The sequence below is a fragment of the Gadus macrocephalus genome, chromosome 16, assembly GCF_031168955.1.
Source record: "Gadus macrocephalus chromosome 16, ASM3116895v1".
NCBI lineage: Eukaryota > Metazoa > Chordata > Actinopteri > Gadiformes > Gadidae > Gadus > Gadus macrocephalus.
The window spans coordinates 7,772,394-7,793,976 of record NC_082397.1 but is presented as its reverse complement, the minus strand read 5'-3'; the positions used below and the strand labels follow the sequence as shown (position 1 = coordinate 7,793,976).

At 50.7% G+C, this 21,583-nt stretch overlaps 1 protein-coding gene across 6 annotated transcripts in view; it reads left to right on the top strand.

Moving 5' to 3' along the window:
• The window catches only part of frya (furry homolog a (Drosophila)), a 66,896-nt gene that overhangs the window by 28,910 nt on the left and 16,403 nt on the right, over positions 1-21,583 (top strand). For all 6 annotated transcript variants that reach the window (XM_060074284.1, XM_060074280.1, XM_060074281.1 and 3 more), the window contains exons 18-44: positions 888-1,143; positions 1,886-2,071; positions 2,410-2,496; positions 2,699-2,958; positions 3,603-3,816; positions 4,118-4,242; positions 4,709-4,766; positions 5,595-5,686; positions 5,788-5,960; positions 7,008-7,168; positions 8,543-8,653; positions 9,790-9,944; positions 10,712-10,811; positions 10,916-11,087; positions 11,732-12,018; positions 12,567-12,713; positions 13,659-13,827; positions 14,096-14,186; positions 14,306-14,388; positions 15,129-15,282; positions 15,651-15,754; positions 16,313-16,498; positions 18,313-18,508; positions 18,980-19,101; positions 20,023-20,210; positions 20,626-20,720; positions 20,931-21,562. In XM_060074284.1, the coding sequence (XP_059930267.1) occupies positions 888-1,143; positions 1,886-2,071; positions 2,410-2,496; positions 2,699-2,958; positions 3,603-3,816; positions 4,118-4,242; positions 4,709-4,766; positions 5,595-5,686; positions 5,788-5,960; positions 7,008-7,168; positions 8,543-8,653; positions 9,790-9,944; positions 10,712-10,811; positions 10,916-11,087; positions 11,732-12,018; positions 12,567-12,713; positions 13,659-13,827; positions 14,096-14,186; positions 14,306-14,388; positions 15,129-15,282; positions 15,651-15,754; positions 16,313-16,498; positions 18,313-18,508; positions 18,980-19,101; positions 20,023-20,210; positions 20,626-20,720; positions 20,931-21,562 (4,604 nt within the window). The remainder of the gene's footprint in view (positions 1-887; positions 1,144-1,885; positions 2,072-2,409; positions 2,497-2,698; positions 2,959-3,602; positions 3,817-4,117; positions 4,243-4,708; positions 4,767-5,594; positions 5,687-5,787; positions 5,961-7,007; positions 7,169-8,542; positions 8,654-9,789; positions 9,945-10,711; positions 10,812-10,915; positions 11,088-11,731; positions 12,019-12,566; positions 12,714-13,658; positions 13,828-14,095; positions 14,187-14,305; positions 14,389-15,128; positions 15,283-15,650; positions 15,755-16,312; positions 16,499-18,312; positions 18,509-18,979; positions 19,102-20,022; positions 20,211-20,625; positions 20,721-20,930; positions 21,563-21,583) is intronic.

Here is a 21,583-nt window from a genome sequence, read left to right as displayed (position 1 = left end):
AATCACTTGATTCATACATCATTTGTTTTCATTAATTAATTCATTAATTAATTCAATATAATTTTTTTGTCATCTCTTATATATATATATATATTTTTTTTTATTTATTTATAAAAAATAAGTTAAAGTTCTAAACATTGAAACAAGTAAAATTATGAAAATAGAAACGAGTGAGGATACACAAATAAAAGATTAAATAGAAAATCGAGTTGAAATGCTACTGCAAAGGAAATATTCTTGTATTTGTATGTAACATTTCCAACCATGTAAAATGGTTGGAAATGCTGAAAGTTATTTTTCCGCAACATGAATACACCCTTTGAGGTGTACAAGATGCAATGTAAAGGCTTGCTGCAGTGAATGAGACTGAAGTCCAAACTAGAACATCAAATGTCTATTACATTATGTATCACCACAGCGAACTCCGTAGTTACACGGCGGTGCTAAGTGTTGCTGCAGCTAACAGTGAACTGGCAATGCTTGAACTACACAGAGGTGTGACTTCAGACGCTGCCGCGACATTCAGCGGATCTAAACTCTGCTAGACAAATTAAATCTAAGGTTTCACTCTGTGTGCAATACATTTTGTGAGAACCAAAAGAATTGTCACAATATTGAGAACCACGTTACATATCATGATTAAAATATTGACAACCATAATGTGCATCCTTTTAATAAATACCTTTTTCATTCTTTTAATAAATACCTTTTTCAAAAGAGGAGCAACTCAACGTCTTTTGAATTAATTGATAAAAAAAGTTTTTAATAAATTAAGTTATGTCATGGGCACTATAAAGTTTATATTTTTCTTTCTCTTCATACAGTATTTATATGCACAAGCTTTCATTAGTATATTCTTATTAACCTGTTCTGGGTTCTTCTGGCAGGCTGACGATCCACATGGATGACGAGCTGCGACTCATCGCCCAGAACTCGTTGCAAAGTCTGTTGGTGGATTTCCCCGACTGGCGTGACGACGTCCTGTTTGGCTTCACCAACTTCCTGCTGCGGGAGGTCCAGGACACCCACCAGGGCATGCTGGACACCTCCCTCAAGCTGCTCCTGCAGCTCCTCGCCCAATGGAAGCTGGCCTTGGTCGCCCCCGGGAGGATGCAGGAAACGGCTAAGATACACACGGCTGAGGTAGAGCTAAACAACACTTAATCAACATGTTCATTCAACACTGTTACTAGGTCACTTTCACAGGTTTTCTACTCAGAGGTTCCTGCTGGATCGGCCCTCTTTTATATGTTCTCTGTCACTCTTTCAATGTTCTCCAAACAATCAGTCGGTCTATTCTAGGGATCGACCGATACCGATTTTTTAGGGCCGATACGATACCGATATTTTTTCATCAGCCTTAGCCGATACGCCGATACGCCGATACCGATTTTCTTGAGCCGATTTTTTTTTTTTTTTTTTAAAGGAACATTTATTGAACTTCAATATAAAAAACAATATTTAACAAATATTAAAAACAGGCGAGGTAGAACAAGTAAAAAAAAAAATTAAAAAAAAATCGGCGAAAATCAGCCGCGTATCGGCCGATACCGATACACGTAAAAATCGGCCGACCGATTCATACATCAGTCAACACTCTCACTCATCACTTTCACAGGTTTTTTAGTTGGATGCTTCTTCTCGATCTGCCCGATGATATTACGTTTCTCTGTCACTTTCTTAATGTTCATCAAAGGGATATCTTATCTTATCATCGATCCATACATCCACCTTCAATAAGCTATAAAGTTCTGAACTGATAACAACAACAGTTGCTTTTCGCAGCCTTGCAGCATGACGTTAAAAGCCTCCGACACGCCTCCTCCAAAGTCCGTCCTCCCACCGGCACACTATGAACCCGCCCCTCCTTTCCCCCCCCCCCCAGCTGTTACAGGGGGCCCCCGGCGGCGCCAGGGGCCCGGCCGAGCGGGGCTCTCACTCGGGCGTGCTGCACGCGGTGGAGGGCCTGGCCCTGGTCCTCCTGTGCTCCTGTCAGCTCAGCACGCGCCGGCTGGCGGTCTGCATCCTCAGGGAGGTGCGCTGCCTCTTCATGGCCCTGGGGCAGACGGAGGTACGTGGAGGATCCCACACTCCCTGGTACAGAACGGCCCAGACGAATAGGTTCAACCAAAGGATAATCATGTGGAAAGCACATCCAAAAGCACCTCGGTCACGATGATTATTAGGTCTAGCTTGAGATGGATGTTCAGTTTTTAGTGTCTGCAATTGGATATATGTCACGTTTCTAAGTTAGACATTAGTGTACATTTTTTATTAAAAGGTCATTTCAATTTAGATAAAATCCAAATAGAGACGTCAAGGCTGTTTAATAGTGGGGTGCTGTGCCCTGTGGTTCTGGGTGCCCTGGGTGCTTAATAGTAAGAGGTTTTAATCTCTCTTCAACTGAAGGATGACAACAAACCGATGATTGAAATCATGGACCAGCTCAGCCCTGTGATCCTTCACAGCTTCATCAACGTTGCCGTGTCCGACACGGTGAGTTATTCACTCACTTAACCAAATGGCTTTCAGTCCCTCATTACAATCCATTAAGGTCACCATCTTAATGTATTCCGTCTGTAATGTGGAGGGAAACAAGAGAACTAGAGTTAGAATTATGACTTCATCTTTGACGCTTGTGCCCTTTCGACTCTTGACCTCCTGGCTCTGCTCCCATTCCCCCCCCCCCCCCCCTCAGGCCTCGGTCCCGCCGGGCCACAGCGTGGACCTCCAGTGGCTGGTGGAGTGGAACGCCCTGCTGGTCAACAACCCCTACGACGTGCGGAGCCCCTCCCACGTCTGGATCTTCGCCCAGTCCGTCAAGGACCCCTGGGTGCTGTGCCTCTACAGCTTCCTCCGTCAGGACAACCTGCCCAAGCACTGCCCCACCGCCCTCAGCTACGCCTGGCCCTACGCCTTCACCCGCATGCAGCTGCTCATGCCCCTGGTCGACCCCAAGTAAGCCCCCCGCATCCACCTCCACCAACACCATCACCACCACCGCCACCGCCACCGCCACCGCCACCTCCACCCTCTGTCATCCCCATCCCTGGTTCTTTAGTGCAACGACGAGATCAGGACATTCCCATACGCACTCAGACAGCTTACAGCGTGAGCGTTTTAGCCTTTGTCCTCTGCTCTTGTCTGTACTGTGCTGACATGAGACGGACACCTCATGACTTCAGTCCCCCAATGGGAGTTCGAGGGAACACAGAGAGCCTTCTAACCGTTCCCTCAGCCATGGTGGCTGGCTGTACTAATAACATCAGCAATACACCTTGTACCCTGGCCCTCTCGCCTTCAGCCCACTGTTGACAGGGTAGTTTATTGCTGAGGGTGTTTGATTCCCAGACCAAAGGTAATAATCTAGCTGGAGGCTTTTCCCGAGTAAGATGCCCTAACCCTGGCCTGCCTCTTAATGACATGTATCTCAGGTTCCCTTTGGACGAGAGCCTTCTCAACAGCTCAATCGCCGGAGCTATATAAACAGGAGCTCCCGCCAGGCAGTCAGACAGTGAATGCTAAAGGTTTCGACCAATAACCACGCCCGATTCTGCTCTCGTAACGTCTCCTCTCCCCCCCCCCCCTCCTGATCCGCCTAGCAACCCGGTGTACGCCAAGAAGACCAGCACGTCTGCGGGCGGCGACGGCCACGTGACGCTGTGGCGGAACTACCTGATCCTGTGCTTCGGCGTGGCCAAGCCCAGCATCATGAGCCCCGGCCACCTGAGAGCCTCCACGCCCGATGTCGCCGCGGCAACCAGCGCGGGCGACAGCGCTGGCGGCGGCGTCGGCGTCCTCCTCCACGATAACAAGGTACCCTTCCCCCCCCCATCAGGATCAGGTGTTGAGCCCAGAGCTGATGTCTGACCTCGGCGGGTGTCAGGTTACACACAGCATATAGAATCCCTCCCAAAGGAAGGGCACACGAAGCGCACAGATGAAGGATTCCTGTTTTGGTCATGCAGCACTCTTTGGCATAAAGACAAAAAAATACATGACGGGGTCTTTTTTGTCCTTCCAAAGAGACATAAAACAGCTTTTAACAACAGGGTGCTTTGGATCTTCGTGATTGGCCGCGCCGATCATGTGACCTGTGTTTGACCCTGTTCCCCAGGCCATCGGCAGCCCGTCCGTGGCCTGGCTCCTGAAGCAGCTGGCTCCCCTGATGAGGGCCGAGAGCCTGGAGCTGACCGAGGCTCTGGTCCTCAGCTTCGGCCGCACCAACTCCCTGATCTTCAGGTGAAGCACAGAGACCCGTCACAATGGAAATATACGGTTCACGGGCAGAATAGTGTTTTGGATATTAATAAGGGAAACCTTGAGTGTTCAGATCAAGTTGAAACAGGTTAGCCCAGTGTTATTTCGGGGTCCATGTTTAATCTGGTCTTTGTTAATGGGGCAAAAAGCATTGACATGGAAGTCACCACACAATGCGATACTTTCCCAGTAATTAAAGTACGTGGTGTCCTGTGTTTGTCTGGGTTTAAAGGAGCTCAGCAGGGGATTACAGTGGAGCACAGGACACTGGCCTGTCCTTTTTTTCATAAACCCAAATATGTTCAGTTTGTAACCACCAAATGAATGCAATATTTACTGTGGTTTACATGTACTTAGCTTGAGTTTTCTCCTCAGTATTGTAGTGACTAGTAGTGTTGAGTAGGAATCTGTTTCAGTTGGAGTCATGAGTCTGCGTGTCTTCACACAGAGAGCTGGTGGAGGAGCTGCATCCCTTGATGAAGGAAGCACTGGAACGGAGACCCGAGGTTGGTCGCTTGTTTGGATGGCTGGCTGACTGACTGGCTGGTTGTTTGTCTGGCTTGCTGACTGACTGGCTGGTTGTTTTTTTGGTTGGTTAACTGACCGCCTGGTTAGCTGACTTGCTGGTTAGCTGACTGGTTGGTTGTTTGTATGGCTGGTTAACTGACCGGCTGGTTAGCTGACTGGCTGGTTTGGCTAGCTGGTTTGACGGTGCACTTGTTGGTTGGTAGCTATATGTATGGCTGGTCGTGGATTGGTTGTTCAGCTTGTTGGTTGGTAGATGAATGGTTGGTTAAGTTAAGATGGTTGGTAGATGAATGGTTGGTTCAAGTAGTTAAGTTGGTTGGTAGATGAATGGTTGGTTAACTTAAGATGGTTGGTAGATGAATGGCTGGTTAAAGTAGTTAAGTTGGTTGGTAGATGAATGGTTGGTTAAATTAAGATGGTTGGTAGATGAATGGTTGGTTCAAGTAGTTAAGTTGGTTGGTAGATGAATGGTTGGTTCAAGTAGTTAAGTTGGTTGGTAGATGAATGGTTGGTTCAAGTAGTTAAGTTGGTTGGTAGATGAATGGTTGGTTAAGTTGTTAAGATGGTTGGTAGATGAATGGTTGGTTAAAGTAGTTAAGTTGGTTGGAAGATGAATGGTTGATTAAAGTAGTTAAGTTGGTTGGAAGATGAATGGTTGGTTAAAGTAGTTAAGTTGGTTGGTAGATGAATGGCTGGTTAAAGCTGTTAAGTTGGTCTGTAGATGAATGGCTGTTTAAAGGTTGTTAAACTGGTTGGTAGATGAATGGTTAGTTGGTTGAGTAAAGCGTCCCGTCTCGTTGACCCAGAACAAGAAGCGTCGCGAGCGCAGAGACCTGCTGAGACTGCAGCTGCTGAGGATCTTTGAGCTGCTGGCCGACGCCGGAGTCATCAGCGACAGGTAGCCCTGCCCCCCCCCCCCCAGGTCGTCGTCCCTCTGCCCTCCGGCCCCCTGGGGCCTCCTCCACGGTGTCTCACACGGGGGATGTTTGTCCGCCACAGCACCAGCGGGGCCCTGGAGCGGGACAGCCTGGCCCTGGGCGCCTTGTTCCTGGAGTACGTGGACATGACCCGCATGCTGCTGGAGGCGGAGAACGACAAGGACGCAGAGATCCTGAAGGACATCCGGGCCCACTTCAGCACCATGGTGGCCAACATGGTGCAGTGTGTCCCAGGTAGAGGCGCTGTCGTCAGTGGGCCGTCGGACGCAGCTCCAGACCGGAGTCACCAGACAAATCATTTGGACTTCAGGATCATGTGGCTTATTATACTGATACATTTCAACGAGGCTTAGTTATTAGTTAAAATATAGAAAACTACTAATCTGGTAGCATTGTTAACATTGTTCCTTATTGTATTTAAATGTCATGATGAAGAGCACTCTCCAGTCATGAACATGCTTTTCCTGACTACTATGACATTACATTCGACTCGGGCCTGTCCTTTTTTATTTGATCATGTCACAACAACTATGAAAACAATTCTCTAACCTCCGGCTAACCTAGACGGGCAAATCTCCCCGCTGAAAGTATCGGCTCACTTTAAAACTCTTTCTGGGGGGAGGATGTCTGTTACAGACCGTCAGTCCATTAGTGGAACATCCCGGCTGGCCATTATAGGATTATGAATTATTAAAAACGGGCCCTCAATCTGTCCCGGGCTGATGCAGTCTAACAGGAGAACTTTAACATTGATCTCCATTTGGACATTTCCCACCAGGGAACGGGTTCCAGAAATAGTTTATGAATTAGAAAGAGGGTTCTGGAGAGACTAAGGCAGGTGATCACTCACACTGTGCCAGCGCTCTGCCCCTCTCGCTGGAGGAAACCCGTTAATGGATGTACACAATCGGAACGAAACACAAGACATTAAGGCATTAAAACATTAAGGGATAAGTACACCATTTTTGTACTTTGTATTAAGACAGCATTGTATTTCAAGATTTAGGACATTATGCATTTAGTAGACATTAGATCATCAGATGTTTTACGCCTGGTCCCAGTCTATTTGTGTTCAGTCTTGAAGGTTAATTTTAAGTGCAGCCCTCTCTTTGCAAACCGCATTAAATATTACATATATTTAAAAATATTGTCCATGTCTCTCCCGTACGCTGACTCAGCATAGTGAGCCAGACATTGGCACAGGGCTTGTTAGCGCTTCTGGCTAGTTCTGCCGACTCATGCTCCCCTCTCCTCCACTTCCTCTGCCTCTTCTCTCTCTAGTGCACCACAGACGCTTCCTATTCCCCCAGCAGAGTCTTCGTCACCACCTCTTCATCCTCTTCAGCCAATGGGCCGGCCCGTTCAGCATCATGTTCACCCCCCTGGACCGCTACAGCGACAGGAACCACCAAATCACCAGATATCAGTATTGTGCCCTGAAGGTAAACAACTTCACCCAATGGGGTGCCCCCACCCTGGGTCTGATTCGAATGTTGCATTCAGTTCCCCCACCAAGCCAGCCTTTAGATCGGCTTAGCTCAGGAGGTAGAGCAGTTGTCTTGTAACCGAGAGGTTGGTAGTTCAATCCCCAGCTCCTCCTAACTGATTGTAGATGTGTCCCTGAGCAAGACACTTAACCCTAACTGCTCCTGACGAGCTGGCTGTCGCCTTGCATGGTTGACTCTGCTGTCGGTGTGTCAATGTGTGTGTTAACCGATGTAAGTCGCTTTGGATAAAAACAAAATGGAAGCATGATGCCCACTGGGTGACTCAGGCCCTTCTCTATGACCTCCTCGACCTCTAGTATTTTCCCCTTAAGGGCCAAAGCATTTCTCTGCCTAGAAGGTAGATTGACCTTAATGGTACATAACATATTATGTATACATCAGGCATTTATAGTCTGCTACCATCTGTTCAATATAATGCACTGTTCAATTATGCATTTTCCTTCACTGCTGTCGGCCAACTTTGTTTTGATGACTTAGCCAAAGCTAAACTGGACCCCTCGATGTCTTATCTTCTAATTTTAGCCTGTGCCATAGTCTATACATAGAGGTTAAAGTCATTGCAATGGCGACACATAGCCCCGTTAACACAGCAGCATATCGGGTCTCTGCTGGGAGACGCTGCTATCGCCTGTAAACAGCTTAGCTCATTAACAAAACAAAGTTACTGCATTGCTTCATGGCCTGAAGTGCTGGTGGCCATGCTAGGGTTTTAAGAGCAAGCATGTTTGACCCATTACCCAGAATTCCTAGTGGTGTTTTAGTAGTGTAATTAGAATTTACATTTTGTACTTTGTTTAAGACTGTGTTGACCCTTTGTTTATTTAAGTTTTAAGACACTTGTAAAGAATTGTTGCTCTTTACTACACTGTTATCAGACAAAATACTTTAATTATATAATAAAGTCATTGTTCTTTATACACCCCTGAAAGGAAAAGCTGTATTTAAACCAATCCCCCTAAGCTAATGCTTTGAATTACCCAAACACTTCTTCTTAGGTTGTTGTGACCCTACGAATACCGTAACGCTTTGATAAACATAAACGTGTACGACTAACCAAACAAGCACAACGCAGAAAAATGCCGTCCATAACATTTCAGCCTCCTCCCGCACACCCCAGACGTTCTCACGCTTTCAAGAACCCGGCTACCTCTGAAATAGCATCGCTGCAGTCCATTTCAGATATCCCCCCCCCTCCGCACAAAAAAACAACAATTCACTCTCCCCGAACGGAATAGTTTCCTGAAATAACCGTTTATCTTCTTCTAAATGTGTCTCCTTTTTAATTGTTTTCCCCCCGGTCCCATCCAGGCCATGTCGGCAGTGCTGTGCTGCGGCCCTGCGTTTGATAACGTTGGCCTGTCGCCAGACGGCTACCTCTATAAGTGGATGGATAACATACTGGCCTGCCAGGACCAGCGGGTAAGTGGCCGGTGATTCATCGCGCCGTTGTATTGAAACAACAAACTGACCCAGATTCGGCCCCTCTGATCGCTGCCGGGGATTCAGGGCCCCAAATCGAGGGTGGAAAGATACAAACGCTGACCGGGAGCTAGTTACGGGGCGGGCAGCCAGGGGAAAGATGGCTTTTATGTTAGCGGTAATTTAATCATTTCGGCGTTTGATTTATTGAGGCACAAAGTGTGGCACGTTTCTCTGTGAGTAAGTTGATTCGCTCTTGATAAGAAGTAAAGTTGGTTTTCAGCTTGTGCGTCTGTGTTTACATTACATGGGTGTGAGTTGAATAGATGATATTGGCTTGGCTTATCGCCCAGAACAGAAGTTATTCATCTTCCTCTTGGCATGGCATGATAGATTCCTCCCTTTGCCACATCAAAACCAGGACACGCTTTTCAAACCCAAAAAACCTTCATCTTTCGAAAGGGGATACCTCCTTAGAGAACCTCCCTTTGTGAACTGGATCAACCTTTGATTTACCGAACCAAACATGGCAGATACATGAGACACCACAGACAAACTGGAAATGGAGATATCACGTTCTTCCTCGCCCTCACTTTATAAATCTCCCCATGTGACTGACCTAATATTTAGTTAGATAGTGGAGCAGTCTAAAGCGGCTTCTGACCAAAGATACATCAGTATATCATTTAGTTTGTTTTTTATCTCCTCCACTATCTCCTCAGACATAAACCGCCCTTGAATCTTGAAGTCAGGAGATTGTGCTGGGGCCAGATCAACAGCAGCCCACCGCTCACTGCTACTGCCCCTCCGTCTTAAGGCTCAGTTATGGTTCCACGTCGACGCAACGCAATGACCACGCAGACGCTTCGACAACATCGTGAACCTGTTTTGGTTCTGGTTTTAGTTAGCGGACCAATCACAGGCCTTGCTGCTGCGTCGCCCACGATGCAAGGTTCCAATTTTTTGGAGGGCGTTACATCAGACCCCTGTGGTGGACGCAAGGCGGCAATGGGTCCGTAAACCCTCTTGCGTCGCGTCGAACGTGGGACCATAATTGAGACTTTGCAGTGAAGTAGCGTTAGGACGGGTGTTTTGGAACTCGGCCATAGTCATGATGTCTGCTGTGGTTCTCCCAGGTCCACCAGCTGGGCTGTGAGGTGGTCATCCTGCTGCTGGAGCTCAACGCCCAGCAGGTGCACCTCTTCAACTGGGCGGTGGACCGCTGCTACAACGGCTCCTACCAGCTCGCGTCCGGCTGCTTCAAGGCCATCGCCACCGCGTGCGGCAGCAGGTAGAGCATTCCCTCCGTCCTCACCCTACAGGAGTCATGCGGGGTTTGTGTTCTTGAGGTTAATGAGGCCTGTAATGATTTTTTTTCTTTTAATTAACCCTCCTGATTGCGGTTGACGACTGATCGATCAAATTCTTCTATTCTAAATAGATGGTTGGTGAATTACCCATTTTGCCAGCTCGCAGTGCCTTATGGGTGATGTAGAAAGACGTCATGTAGATCCCTTTGTAGTTGAGATAAAACTTAACTGTGTAGTTCATTTATGGCATCATTTTAGCATCACTTTTTTAGCATTTGTGGTTCAAGTTACTGCCTCTCGAGACACTATGAAGTCATGCAGCTTTTCAGAGTAAAGGATCCTGAAATTCACTTTGACTTAACATCAAATCGTAGTTAAATCTTGTGGTTTAGGCAGTGGTGTTATGTTTCCCAGCCTGTTTGAGATGCCGTGCAGCATCTCTGCAACGGATGCCTTCAGCCACTGGCCTCGTTCCACGTTTCCTCCGATAGGGTGTGAGCGGCTCTGGCCAGCGATCTCAGGGCTCCGGCTCTCCATCTCAGCTAATCCTGTTAGAGGGCTAGCTCTCCATTCATCCCTTCTTCACACGTCCCTTCCTTGTTTTATCGATCTCTGGAGTTCACACTCTCGCCACACAACCCTTGGTCAACCCCTCTCACACACAGCCCATGGTTCTACGCAGGACGGAGGAGGTGTGATGTAAACGTCCCTCTCTCTCCGGTCTCTCTCTCTCTCTCCCGCCATGCAGGAACTACCCATGTGACCTGGTGACCCTGCTGAACCTGGTGCTTTTCAAAGCGTCGGACTCCAGTCGGGAAATCTACGAGATTTCCATGCAGCTAATGCAGGTACAGAACTCAGGAAAGCAGACCTCAAACAAACCATTGCTCCGGTGACTTCCAATATGTTTTTAACTGACTCAAGTCCCCTCTCTTCCTATCCGTCCCGCCAGATTCTTGAGGTTAAGCTGTCTGTTTACTCTAAGAGGATTGGGGAGCAGAAGGCCAGCAGTATACTCTATGGCACCCACCGGCCCCTTCCACCTCTCTACAGTGTCTCTCTGGCCCAGCTCTCCTGCCAGCTGGCTAGGATGTACCCCGAACTCACCCTGCCTCTGTTCTCAGGTGACCAGGCGCACGAGTCAATGTTCGCGTGTGTGTGTGTGTGTGTGTGTGTGTGTGTGTGTGTGTGTGTGTGTGTGTGTGTGTGTGTGTGTGGGTGTGGGTGCGAGTGTGAGTGTGTGCATGTGTGTGTGTGTGTGTGCGTGGGTTAGTCCATTCAATTCCCAATAGCTCCCAATTCAAAACATTAAAATCCCCCAGGACTATTACTGTTGCTATGACGACCCATTGAAACAGTAAGCAAATGACAAAAAAGCGTATCTCTTAATAGCTCCACTAAAGCTCTCCAAAGATCAATATTAACGATGGGACAAATGCAGCACTTATTTCTGTTAACAATCTCTCACTGTACTGTACTGATGTTTACCTGACTATTAACCTCTCTCTGTCTCTCTATCTCGCTTTGTCTCTCGCCCTCTCTTTCTCTCTCTCTCTGTCTCTGTGTCTGTCTATCTCTCCCTCGCTCCTCTCTGTCTCTGTCTCTGTCTCTGGGTCTCTGTCTCTGTCTCTGGGTCTCTCTCTCTCTCTCTCTCTCTCTCTCTCTCTCTCTCTCTCTCTCTCTCTCTCTCTCTCTCTCTCTCTCTCTCTCTCTCTTTCTCCCTATCTCTCTCTTTCTCTCTCTCTCTCTCCCCCTTTCCGGTCTCCAGAGGTGAGTCAAAGGTTCCCCACCACCCACCCCAATGGCCGGCAGGTCATGCTCACCTACCTCCTGCCCTGGCTCTCCAACATAGAGCTGGTGGACCAGGGCCTGCTCTCCCCCCTCTCCCCCCTCTCCCCTCTCTCCCCCCTCTCCACGCCCAGCAGCCCAGAGTACGAGGCGTCTCCGGGGGACGCTGGTCTGGGGGGCTCCCACCACCAGCTCATGGGCAGCGGATGGGGGTCCCTGCAGGCCACCTCCATGGTCCTCAACAACCTCATGTTCATGACCGCCAAGGTACGCACAGGGGGAAGAGGAACGAGAAGGATTTGATTCAAAATCGTATCTAAGCTTGCTTAGATAGTTCTCAGCCTCACTTATGTTTGACACTTTGGATGAGCCCTGAGTACTTCTGAGTGCTTTCATTTATATTTTGGTTAGTGAACCAGGTTACATAACTAGAGGGATTTTGAGTGTGTGCGTGTTTCTGCATAGCGTGTGTGTTTAGTGTGTGTGCTTAGTGTGTCTGTGTGTGTGTCTGTGTGTTTGTGTCTGCGTAGCGTGTGTGTTTAGTTGTGTTTGTGTGTGTGCGTCTATGTGTCTGTGTGTGCGTCTTTGTAGTGTGTGTGTGTATGTCTGCTTATTGTGGGTATGTCTATGTAGTGTGTGTGTGTTTCAGCATAGTGTGTGTGTATGTGTGTCTCTGTAGTGTGTGTGTGTGTGTACCAGGCCGTGTCCAGGATAGACAGCCTCAATATAGTCATTATGGATGATGGATATGGGTCCAGGCAGCAGGGACCAGACTGGGTGAAGTTAACCCTCCTCTGCTGCTCCTCCCCGGGCAGTACGGAGACGATGTTCCCGGGCCGGAGATGGAGAACGCCTGGAACTCCCTGGTCAACAACCAGCGCTGGGGCCAGAACCTGCGCACCGCACTGCAGTTCCTCATCAGTCTGTGTGGAGTCAGCAGCGACACCGCCCTGCTGCCCTACGTGAGCCTACACTGGTCTTAGCTTGAGCCTCGTGTGTGAATGGTTCGACCCGCTGGTCTCCCTCTCAGCCTGAGCATCGTGTCTGAATGGTTCGACCCGCTGGTCTCAGTCTCAGCCTGAGCATCGTGTCTGAATGGTTCGACCCGCTGGTCTCAGTCTCAGCCTGAGCATCGTGTCTGAATGGTTCGACCCGCTGGTCTCAGTCTCAGCCTGAGCATCGTGTCTGAATGGTTCGACCCGCTGGTCTCAGTCTCAGCCTGAGCATCGTGTCTGAATGGTTCGACCCGCTGGTCTCCCTCTCAGCCTGAGCATCGTGTCTGAATGGTTCGACCCGCTGGTCTCTCTCTCTGCCTGAGCATCGTGTCTGAATGGTTCAACCCGCTGGTTTCAGTCTCAGCTTGTGCGTTGCTTCTGAATGGTTTGACCCACTGGTCTTAGTCTTAGCTTGAGATCACGCTAGGGTCGGCAATCTGTGTAAACCAGCAAGTGAAAGCTATATTTTAAAAGTATCCAACCGAAGAAAATCCCACCCCTCTCCCCCACTCCCCCAAAACAAATGACAGCCAGTAGGTATTAGACCGACAGGTAGGCCTTCTCAGGCAGGCCATCTTATCATCATCCAATCCCAAATTGGATTACATACAGAAAATATATATATTTTTTGTTTATTGACTGCCTTTGGGCTGTAAAAAGTATTGCAACAATTATGACAGAAGATGCTCCTAAAATAAATTATTGCGCTAGCTTTGATGACATGTCTAAAATGACTAAATGCATAAATTCAAATGTAAACACATCTAGTGTTGTAAGCTAACTGTCTACCTGGGCAGTACCATGGACCATAACTGTGTGTGTGTGTGTGTGTGTGTGTGTGTGTGTGTGTGTGTGTGTGTGTGTGTGTGTGTGTGTGTGTGTGTGTGTGTGTGTGTGTGTGTGTGTGTGCAGATCAAGAAGGTGGTGGTCTACCTGTGTCGGGACAACACCATCCAGACGATGGAGGAGCTGCTGTTCGAGCTGCAGCAGACGGACCCCGTCAACCCGGTGGTCCAGCACTGTGACAGCCCCCCCTTCTACCGCTTCACCGCCACGGGCAAGCCCCCCCCTGGGGCTTCAGGTACGCCTGGTGACTCCCTGTTGACGCCCTGGTGGTCAAAATAGGATTAAGAACCTTTGAGTCTAGTTTATCATTTATGGGTTTATGATTGGTTGATGTCAGTGGCATCACCCTGATTGGTTCATATATCTTCATGGCTAGCCAATCACACAAATAAACAGAGGTGCTCATACCTCAGAATGTATGTAAATAGGACTATACAGAAAGTCTGGTGTTCTGTACGACTAAAGCTGTCAAAAATATATTCAAAACATAAATCATGTTTTAGGCACCACATCCAGCAACAACACGGTGGTGGCGGGCCAGGACGGCTTCGCCGACGCGGACGAGACCAAAGCGTCCAAGGAGAGCGAGGAGAGGTAGGCATGCGAACGCCCAGCTAGCCCCGACTGATCGCCCGGGCTGAGCCCTGTTACCTCAGAGCCCTGGCGGGGATCTCCAGCTCTTCACGGTGCTCTCCTTCTGTGACCCCCCGCAGGCTCAGCCACATCAAGCGCGCCCACAACCGCCTGGAGTCGCGCTACAGCAACAGCTCCGGGGGCTCCTACGACGAGGAGAAGAGTGAGTGGCCTCTCCCCCCCGGCCGGGGGCTCCCCTCGGTCGGGGTTTTAGGGGGCGAGGGTGGGGGTGTGAACCGTCCAGCCGTTAGCGGGGGAGCACGCTGGGTGTTGGAGCGCAGGGGATGGTGTGTCTTATTGAATATGCATGAGGAGGACCACAACATAACGGCCCCTGAGATCTGAGGGGCCCGCACTCCGCTGGGGGTGGGGGGGGGGTTGAGAGGAGAACAACTGGCACCGGACTAAAGGGGAACTGGGGGGGGGGGGGGGAGTGTGGTTGGGGAGGGGGGGGGGTTCTTAGCCACTGCCAGTGAACTGAAATCGACCGGTTGTTTCAACTCTTTCCCGGGTCCAAGTTGCCTCAGCGTCTGAATAACAATGAAACTGGTGGGAGGAAGTTGAAAATAAATAACAAGCGGTGTGGTTTCGTTCCCTTAGATTGATGTTGCTGCTGTTGATGTATTCAGTTGGTTAGAATGTGCCTTCGTCACGCCTAGACGTCACTTGATCCTGCACACTGCACCTTTAAGTCTCAATAACAGTCAAACATGACAGAATACTGAGAACCGCTTGTTCAAGATAAATAAACCGCCGATAAGCAAACAGGTTTTTGGGCTGATCTACATAAGCACACACGGGTCAACGCTGAAGACTTGGAGAAAAAAGTCCCTTGCCCTTGCGGCCTCTGAGCTGCATTAACCATAGTGATGCTTCATGTGTTTCGTGTGCGTGTCCCCTCAGGTGACCCCCTGCCCCCCTACGCCGCATGGCTGGTGTCGGTGGTGGAGACCAACCAGCCCCACCCTCTGCCCATGCCTTCCAACGGAGGCTGCTGGGTCCCACTGGTGGACTTCCTGCCCGAGACCACCATCCCCCCACGAGGACCCCTGCACAGGTAGGGCTAAGGCCCAATCCCATTTCTACCCCTTACCCCTTCCCCTTCCCCTTACCCTTACCCCTTCCCCTTACCCCTTGAAAACAAGGGGGAGGGGTAAGGGGTAGAAATGGGATTGGGCCCACGTATACATTTCTATCAAACTATAATAGTGTCAGTATACCCTCGACTAACTATTAAGTAGAAACTTCCATCCTAAGCGCGTGACAATGGATTGAGATAGATGTCATTAAGGAGAGGCCAGAGGTTTAGATTATTCCTTCTTAAGGATAGTCTACTGATAAGCCTCACTGGGGATCAAACCCAGAACCTTTGAGCAGGGAGTTAATATTCATGGGAGGCCTCATCCTTGGTCTTCTCTGTGACAGGTGTAACATCGCCGTGCTCTTCATGACGGAGATGGTGGTGGACCACAGCGTCAGAGCAGACTGGGCCATCCACCTGCCCCTGCTGCTGCACGCCTTGTTCCTGGGTACGACCTCCCCTGGCTGACCCTAAGAGTGACCCAACCACGACCCTAACCCTAACCCTAAGACTGTACTTAACCGTGACAACAACCCTAACCATAAGACTGTGCCTACCCCGACCTTAACCCTCACCTTAACCCTAAGACTGTACTTAACCCAGATACTGACCCTTAACCTGACCCTAAGACTGTACTTAACCGTGACAACCACCCTAACCATAAGACTGCGCCTACCCCGACCTTAACCCTCACCTTAACCCTAAGACTGAACTTAACCCAGATACTGACCCTTAACCTGACCCTAAGACTGTACTTAACCCCGACCCTGACCCTGACCCCAACCCTAACCCTAAGACCTAACTTGAGCCCGACCCTGACAACAACCCTGAACCTGACACCTAAACTAAACCCTTACCCTGAACCTAAGACATTGTATTAGCCCTAACACCTAACCCTGAACCCCCCCACTTACACCTCACTCTGACATTTACGTTGGATTTCTCCAAAAAAGTTGAAGTGACCTCAGCATGAACTGACGGCAGCCCCTCCCCTCTCTCCCCCCAGGCATGGACCACTGCCGCCCAGAGGTGTTTGACCACAGCAAGCGTCTCCTGCTCCACCTGCTCATCACCCTGTCCTGCAACAACAACTTCCAGGGCATCGCCCCTGTGCTGCTGCAGAGCCGGGAGGTCAACGCCAGCAGAACCCTGACCAGCCCACCCAGCTTCCAGCCGGACGGCTCCGCCACAGGTACCAGGCCTCGACATATCATTTCTACACTCAGAACCTCTTACGTTGCCTTCTGGATCCACAGTTATCTTAATACTAAACCTTCTCTTCTCTTTATCAATCTTAGATTGGATTTCCCCCTTTGGGTATAAATTCGGCCAGGCAGTTTGGACGATGTGCACGCATAATGGGAATAATGATAGATGATTACTGTTAAAAAAAATACACCAATACAAACTTCTTGGATGAAACAAAGATGTTCTCTGGATCTTATAACAACATCCCCTCGCCGTCCATGAGAGAACAACTCCCGGAACATGATTTATGAGGGACATTCAGATTGTGGCACCAGGAACAACAACAGGCATTACCAGTCATTAACCCTCCTAAGGAGAGCGCGTCTGTGAGCGTGAGATGACTAAGTGAGCTTCCCTGGAGGAGCTGCGAAGCTGTGTTTGCGTGGCAGCTGTACATTTAACCCAAAGCGCCTTCCCTCTGCTAATCTCTGCCAAAGCACCGGCAGGAATTTATCTTACATTCCATGTCGGGGAGGACAGATAAGTTCCTTATCAGGGGGCGGAAATATTTAGAAACGGTGCCAACAACAATATTGTTTGCAGAGGACATCAGGGGTCTTGATTAAAGCATTCCAACCTGACTATTTATACGCGCACCCAGACAGGCATTCTGCAGGGGTGGGGCTGCACACATCTGGATTTCCGTCCCTTTCTATTTATTTTGAATCTCTGCATGAATTAGTGCGTTGGAAATTCTTTGTTAGGAGAGAGTATTTATTTGCTACGCAAAGTCGACTTTCTTCTGAAGAACCACGACGCTATGCTCAGACTTGCTCATAAGGTATTAGGTTCATGATTCCATGCTAGGAATTGAGTTCAACAGGTACAGCTTAAAACATGGACGATGGAAGTAATAATTGCAAAAGGCCAGTCAAGCAAAAACACACACAGTGTTGCGTCTACAATGTACCAAAAATCCTCAAGTGCGTGTGAAGGGAGGTTTTGAAGCAGCTTGTCATTGCCTTATCGCGGGTTAAGTGTGAGTGTATCTGAGGGTCTAGAGGTCTAAAGCCAGGCCTCCCCTTTGATAAGGTGTTCGCCCCTGCCCAAGGAGAGGTTAGGGGACAGCAGGCTCGCATGGGGCCCTACTCCCTTGGCCTCACTGGGTATATTTTCTATATGGTGTCAACATGGAGGAGGGTTAGCTGCAGTCGATAATCTTAGACTGTGCTGTGTTCTAGCTCCCACCCTGTCTGCTTCCTCCACCCCTGTCTGTGGGTGGTGCTGCCTGGGCATAGCCGGCGTTTGGGAGTGTCCTTTACAGACTCCAAACACAAACAAACGTGATATTATCTCGGTGGTGTTTAGCTGCGCCATCCCATTACCGCTGCACGGATATTCAACCTGATGGCTTCTGAAACAGAGCAGGGGAAGTAGAACCTGTAGACAGGACTAATTGGATCCAAATTCCTGGGATGCCAAAACACAGCCCCTCCTACTACTCCCTGGGTCTCCTCCACACACACACACACACACACACACACACACACACACACACACACACACACACACACACACACACACACACACACACACACACACACACACACACGCGCGCTCCATACCTCAACACCTGCGACTTTCAAAGTAACAGCGCGTCGATGCAACCGAGTGCTGTAAATCCTACGCAGTTCTATCAGAATTCCACTTTTATTTTTAAATGTTTAAATTTTATTTTGAAATTTTGGAAATTTGTTCAGCAATATTCTCCCTTCTACCTCCCGTCGCCAATGATCGCCCACCTCCTCTCCTAACCAGGTGGAGGCTTTGACTTCCTGAGGGAGGGCCAGGGGTCTCCGGTCCCGGACTCGGGTCTGAACTCCTCCTCCACCTCCTCCAGCCTCAGCCTCGGGGGGAGCACCAGCAACCTGCCCGACATGTCCCAGGAGGAGCTGGACTCATCCGGCCAGCTGGACCACAAGACCAACAAGCTGATCGAGTTCCTCACCACCAGGTACCGGCCTTCTCCCTGCTAGCGGCCATCTTGGCTCCACCGTTGCTCCATCTTGGCTCCGTCGTGGCTCTCCACACTAGCCGGGTCACCGATCACATCCTAAGGTTGCCTGTATTGATGAGTGGGTCCCTGGTTTTAGTGCGCCCCCTACTGGTTTGACGGTCAGGCAGGGACTACAGTATCACAGGATAAAGGCCAACTTCACATATCAATTTCAAGGCAAATTTGTATTTTATGCAAAAGCCAACAAGCTCCTAACATTCTAACACAGCTGACTCTTTGCATGAAGGACGTCGAACCCGCAACTGATTTGAATGCACATTGGCTACATTACAAAGGAAGGCAGGCAGGTGAAACGTAGCATCTTCTTTATCTTTGGTTGGTTTTAACTGGAAAACATCATGACCAGTAGTACCAGTACCGACCCGGAAGACGTGGTTCTCTAACGGGGTTCTCCCTGGGGTTCTCCAGAGCCTTCGGACCCCTGTGGTGCCACGAGGACATCTCACCCAAGAACCAGAACTCCAAGAGCACCGAGCAGCTCACCAACTTCCTGCGCCACGTCATCTCCGTGTTCAAGGACTCCAAGTCAGGTCCGGATGTCACAAATAGGACCGGCATGACAGATGTCCCCTTTTAGAAAACCTAGCAATCCTGCCGTTACAATGGTGGCTCTTCAATGCATAGCTCACGTTCTGTTCTCTCTCTTCTCTGTCCCCTGTCTGTCTGTACTCGGTTTGTTCATCCCCTGTCTGTCTGTCCTCTGTCTGTATGTCCCTATGGGTCTGTCCCCCTGTCTGTCTATCTGCTCTGTCCCCTGTCTGTCTGTCCCCCTGTCTGTCTATCTGCTCTGTCCCCTGTCTGTCTGTCCCCCTGTCTGTCTATCTGGTCTGTCCCCTGGGGGTCTGTCCCCTGCCTGTCTGTCCCCTGTGGGTCTGTCTGCTGCCTGTCTGTCCACTATCTGTCTGGCCCTGTGGATCTGTCTCCCTGCCTGTCTATCGGTACTGTCCCCTGTCTGTCTGTCCCCTGCCTGTCTGTCCTTTATCTGTCTATCTGCTCTGTCCCCTGCGTCTGTCCTCTACCTGTCTGTCTGCTCTGTCCCCTGCCGTTCTGTCCTCTACCTGTCTGTCTGCTCTGTCCCCTGTCTGTCCTCTACTTGTCTGTCCGCTCTGTCCCCTGTTTGTCTGTCCTCCACCTGTCTATCTGCTCTGTCCCCTGTCTGTCTATCCTCTACCTGTCTGTCTGCTCTGTCCCCTGTCTGTCTGTCCTCTACCTGTCCCCTGCCGTTCTGTCCTCCACCTGTCTATCTGCCCCATCCCCTGTTTGTCTGTCCTCCACCTGTCTGTCTGCTCTGTCCCCTGTCTGTCTGTCCCCATGGGTCTGTCCTCTACCTGTCTGTCTGCTCTGTCCCCTGTTTGTCTGTCCTCTACCTGTCTGTCTGCTCTGTCCCCTGTCTGTCTGTCCTCTACCTGTCTGTCCTCCCCGGCCCCTGCCTGTCTGTCCTCCCCGTGCAGACGTCCACCTGGAGCAGCAGCTGAGCGAGGTGGCTCTGCAGACGGGTCTGAGCAGCTCCTCCCGCCACTACGCCAGCCGCTCCTTCCAGGTGTACCGGGCCCTCCGCCAGCCCCTCTCCGCCCACGCCGTGTCCGACCTGCTGTCCCGGCTGGTGGAGGTGGTGGGGGAGCACGGGGAGGAGGTGCAGGTCAGTACGGGGGTCTAATGTGGGGGTGGGGGCGGGTGGGGTGTGTTTGCTATTTACTAATTTAGCAGATTCTTGCTTATAGGTCACTATTAGTCGCCGTTATTCAATGTGACTGGAGGTATATTCAGCATGCTGTTAAGGAGCAGGTAGTGTACAGGTGGGCGGTGGACAACCAGAACCTTTCAGCTCAGAGTTTGACACCCTAGCTGAGAGTGTCCAGATGTAAGAAAACAACTGGAATCCACTCAATAAAAATGGCCTTTCAACAGATTACATTCCTTAGCTTTTCATTTTTTATCCTAAAAGAACCTACAGGCTGTTGTTTGCTTACCGCGCTACCTTTACATGCATTGGTACACAACCACCGTCGTGATAAAAGCACCGTCAGGCCACCAACCGTCCGTTCCCCCCCCAGGGCTACGTGCTGGAGGTCCTGCTGACTCTGGAGTCGGTGGTGGATAACCTGGCCGAGTGTCTGAAGAACCAGGACCTCCTGGCCCTGCTGACCCGGTACGGCCCGTCCCCCCTCCCCCCCATCCCCCCCATCCCCCCCATCCCCCCCATCCCCCCCATCCCCCCCATCCCCCCCATCCCCCCCATCCCCCCCCATCCCCCCCCATCCCCCCCATCCCCCCCATCCCCCCCATCCCCCCCATCCCCCCCCTCCCCCCATCCCCCCGGTCTCCCAGCGCGCTTAACGAACGCCTTGTTCCCTCACAGAGCGTCGTCTCCCGACTTCCTGGGTGGCGTCGGCGGCGGCGGCGGCGGCGGCGGGGGCGCGCGTTTGATGTCGAACCGGAAGAGCACGGGCCAGCTGAACCCGCGGCGCTGCGACCGGAGCCGGCACCAGCGCAGCTCCTCGGTGCCCAAGAAGTTCGGCGAGGCGGACCGCTCGTGCTCGGACCCCCCCCGGAGCGCCACCATGGACCGCCTGCAGGCCTGCTTCGCGCACGGCGGCGGCGGCGGCGGCCCGGCCAAGCCCGCCCACAGCCCGCTGTCCTCGTCGGCGGACAACCTCCACGACCCCTCCAACGCCAACCACCCCAGCAACCTGCTGGCCACCATCTTCTGGGCGGGCGTGTCGCTCATGGAGTCGGACTTTGAGTTCGAGTACCAGATGTCCCTCCGGCTGCTGAGCAAGCTGCTGGCCCAGGTGTGCCTGGAGCAGCCGGAGAGCCGGGAGAAGCTGGAGAAGATGCAGGAGCAGCTGAGGTGGAGCAGCTTCAGGGGGCTCCAGCAGCTGCTGCTGAAGGGCTTCACCTCGCCCTCCACCACCGAGCTCACCCTGCACATCTTCTGCCAGCTCACGCCCGTGTGCCGCGTGCCCGTGGTGGACGCCTCCCAGACCATAGGTGAAGGGGTTTGCATATGTT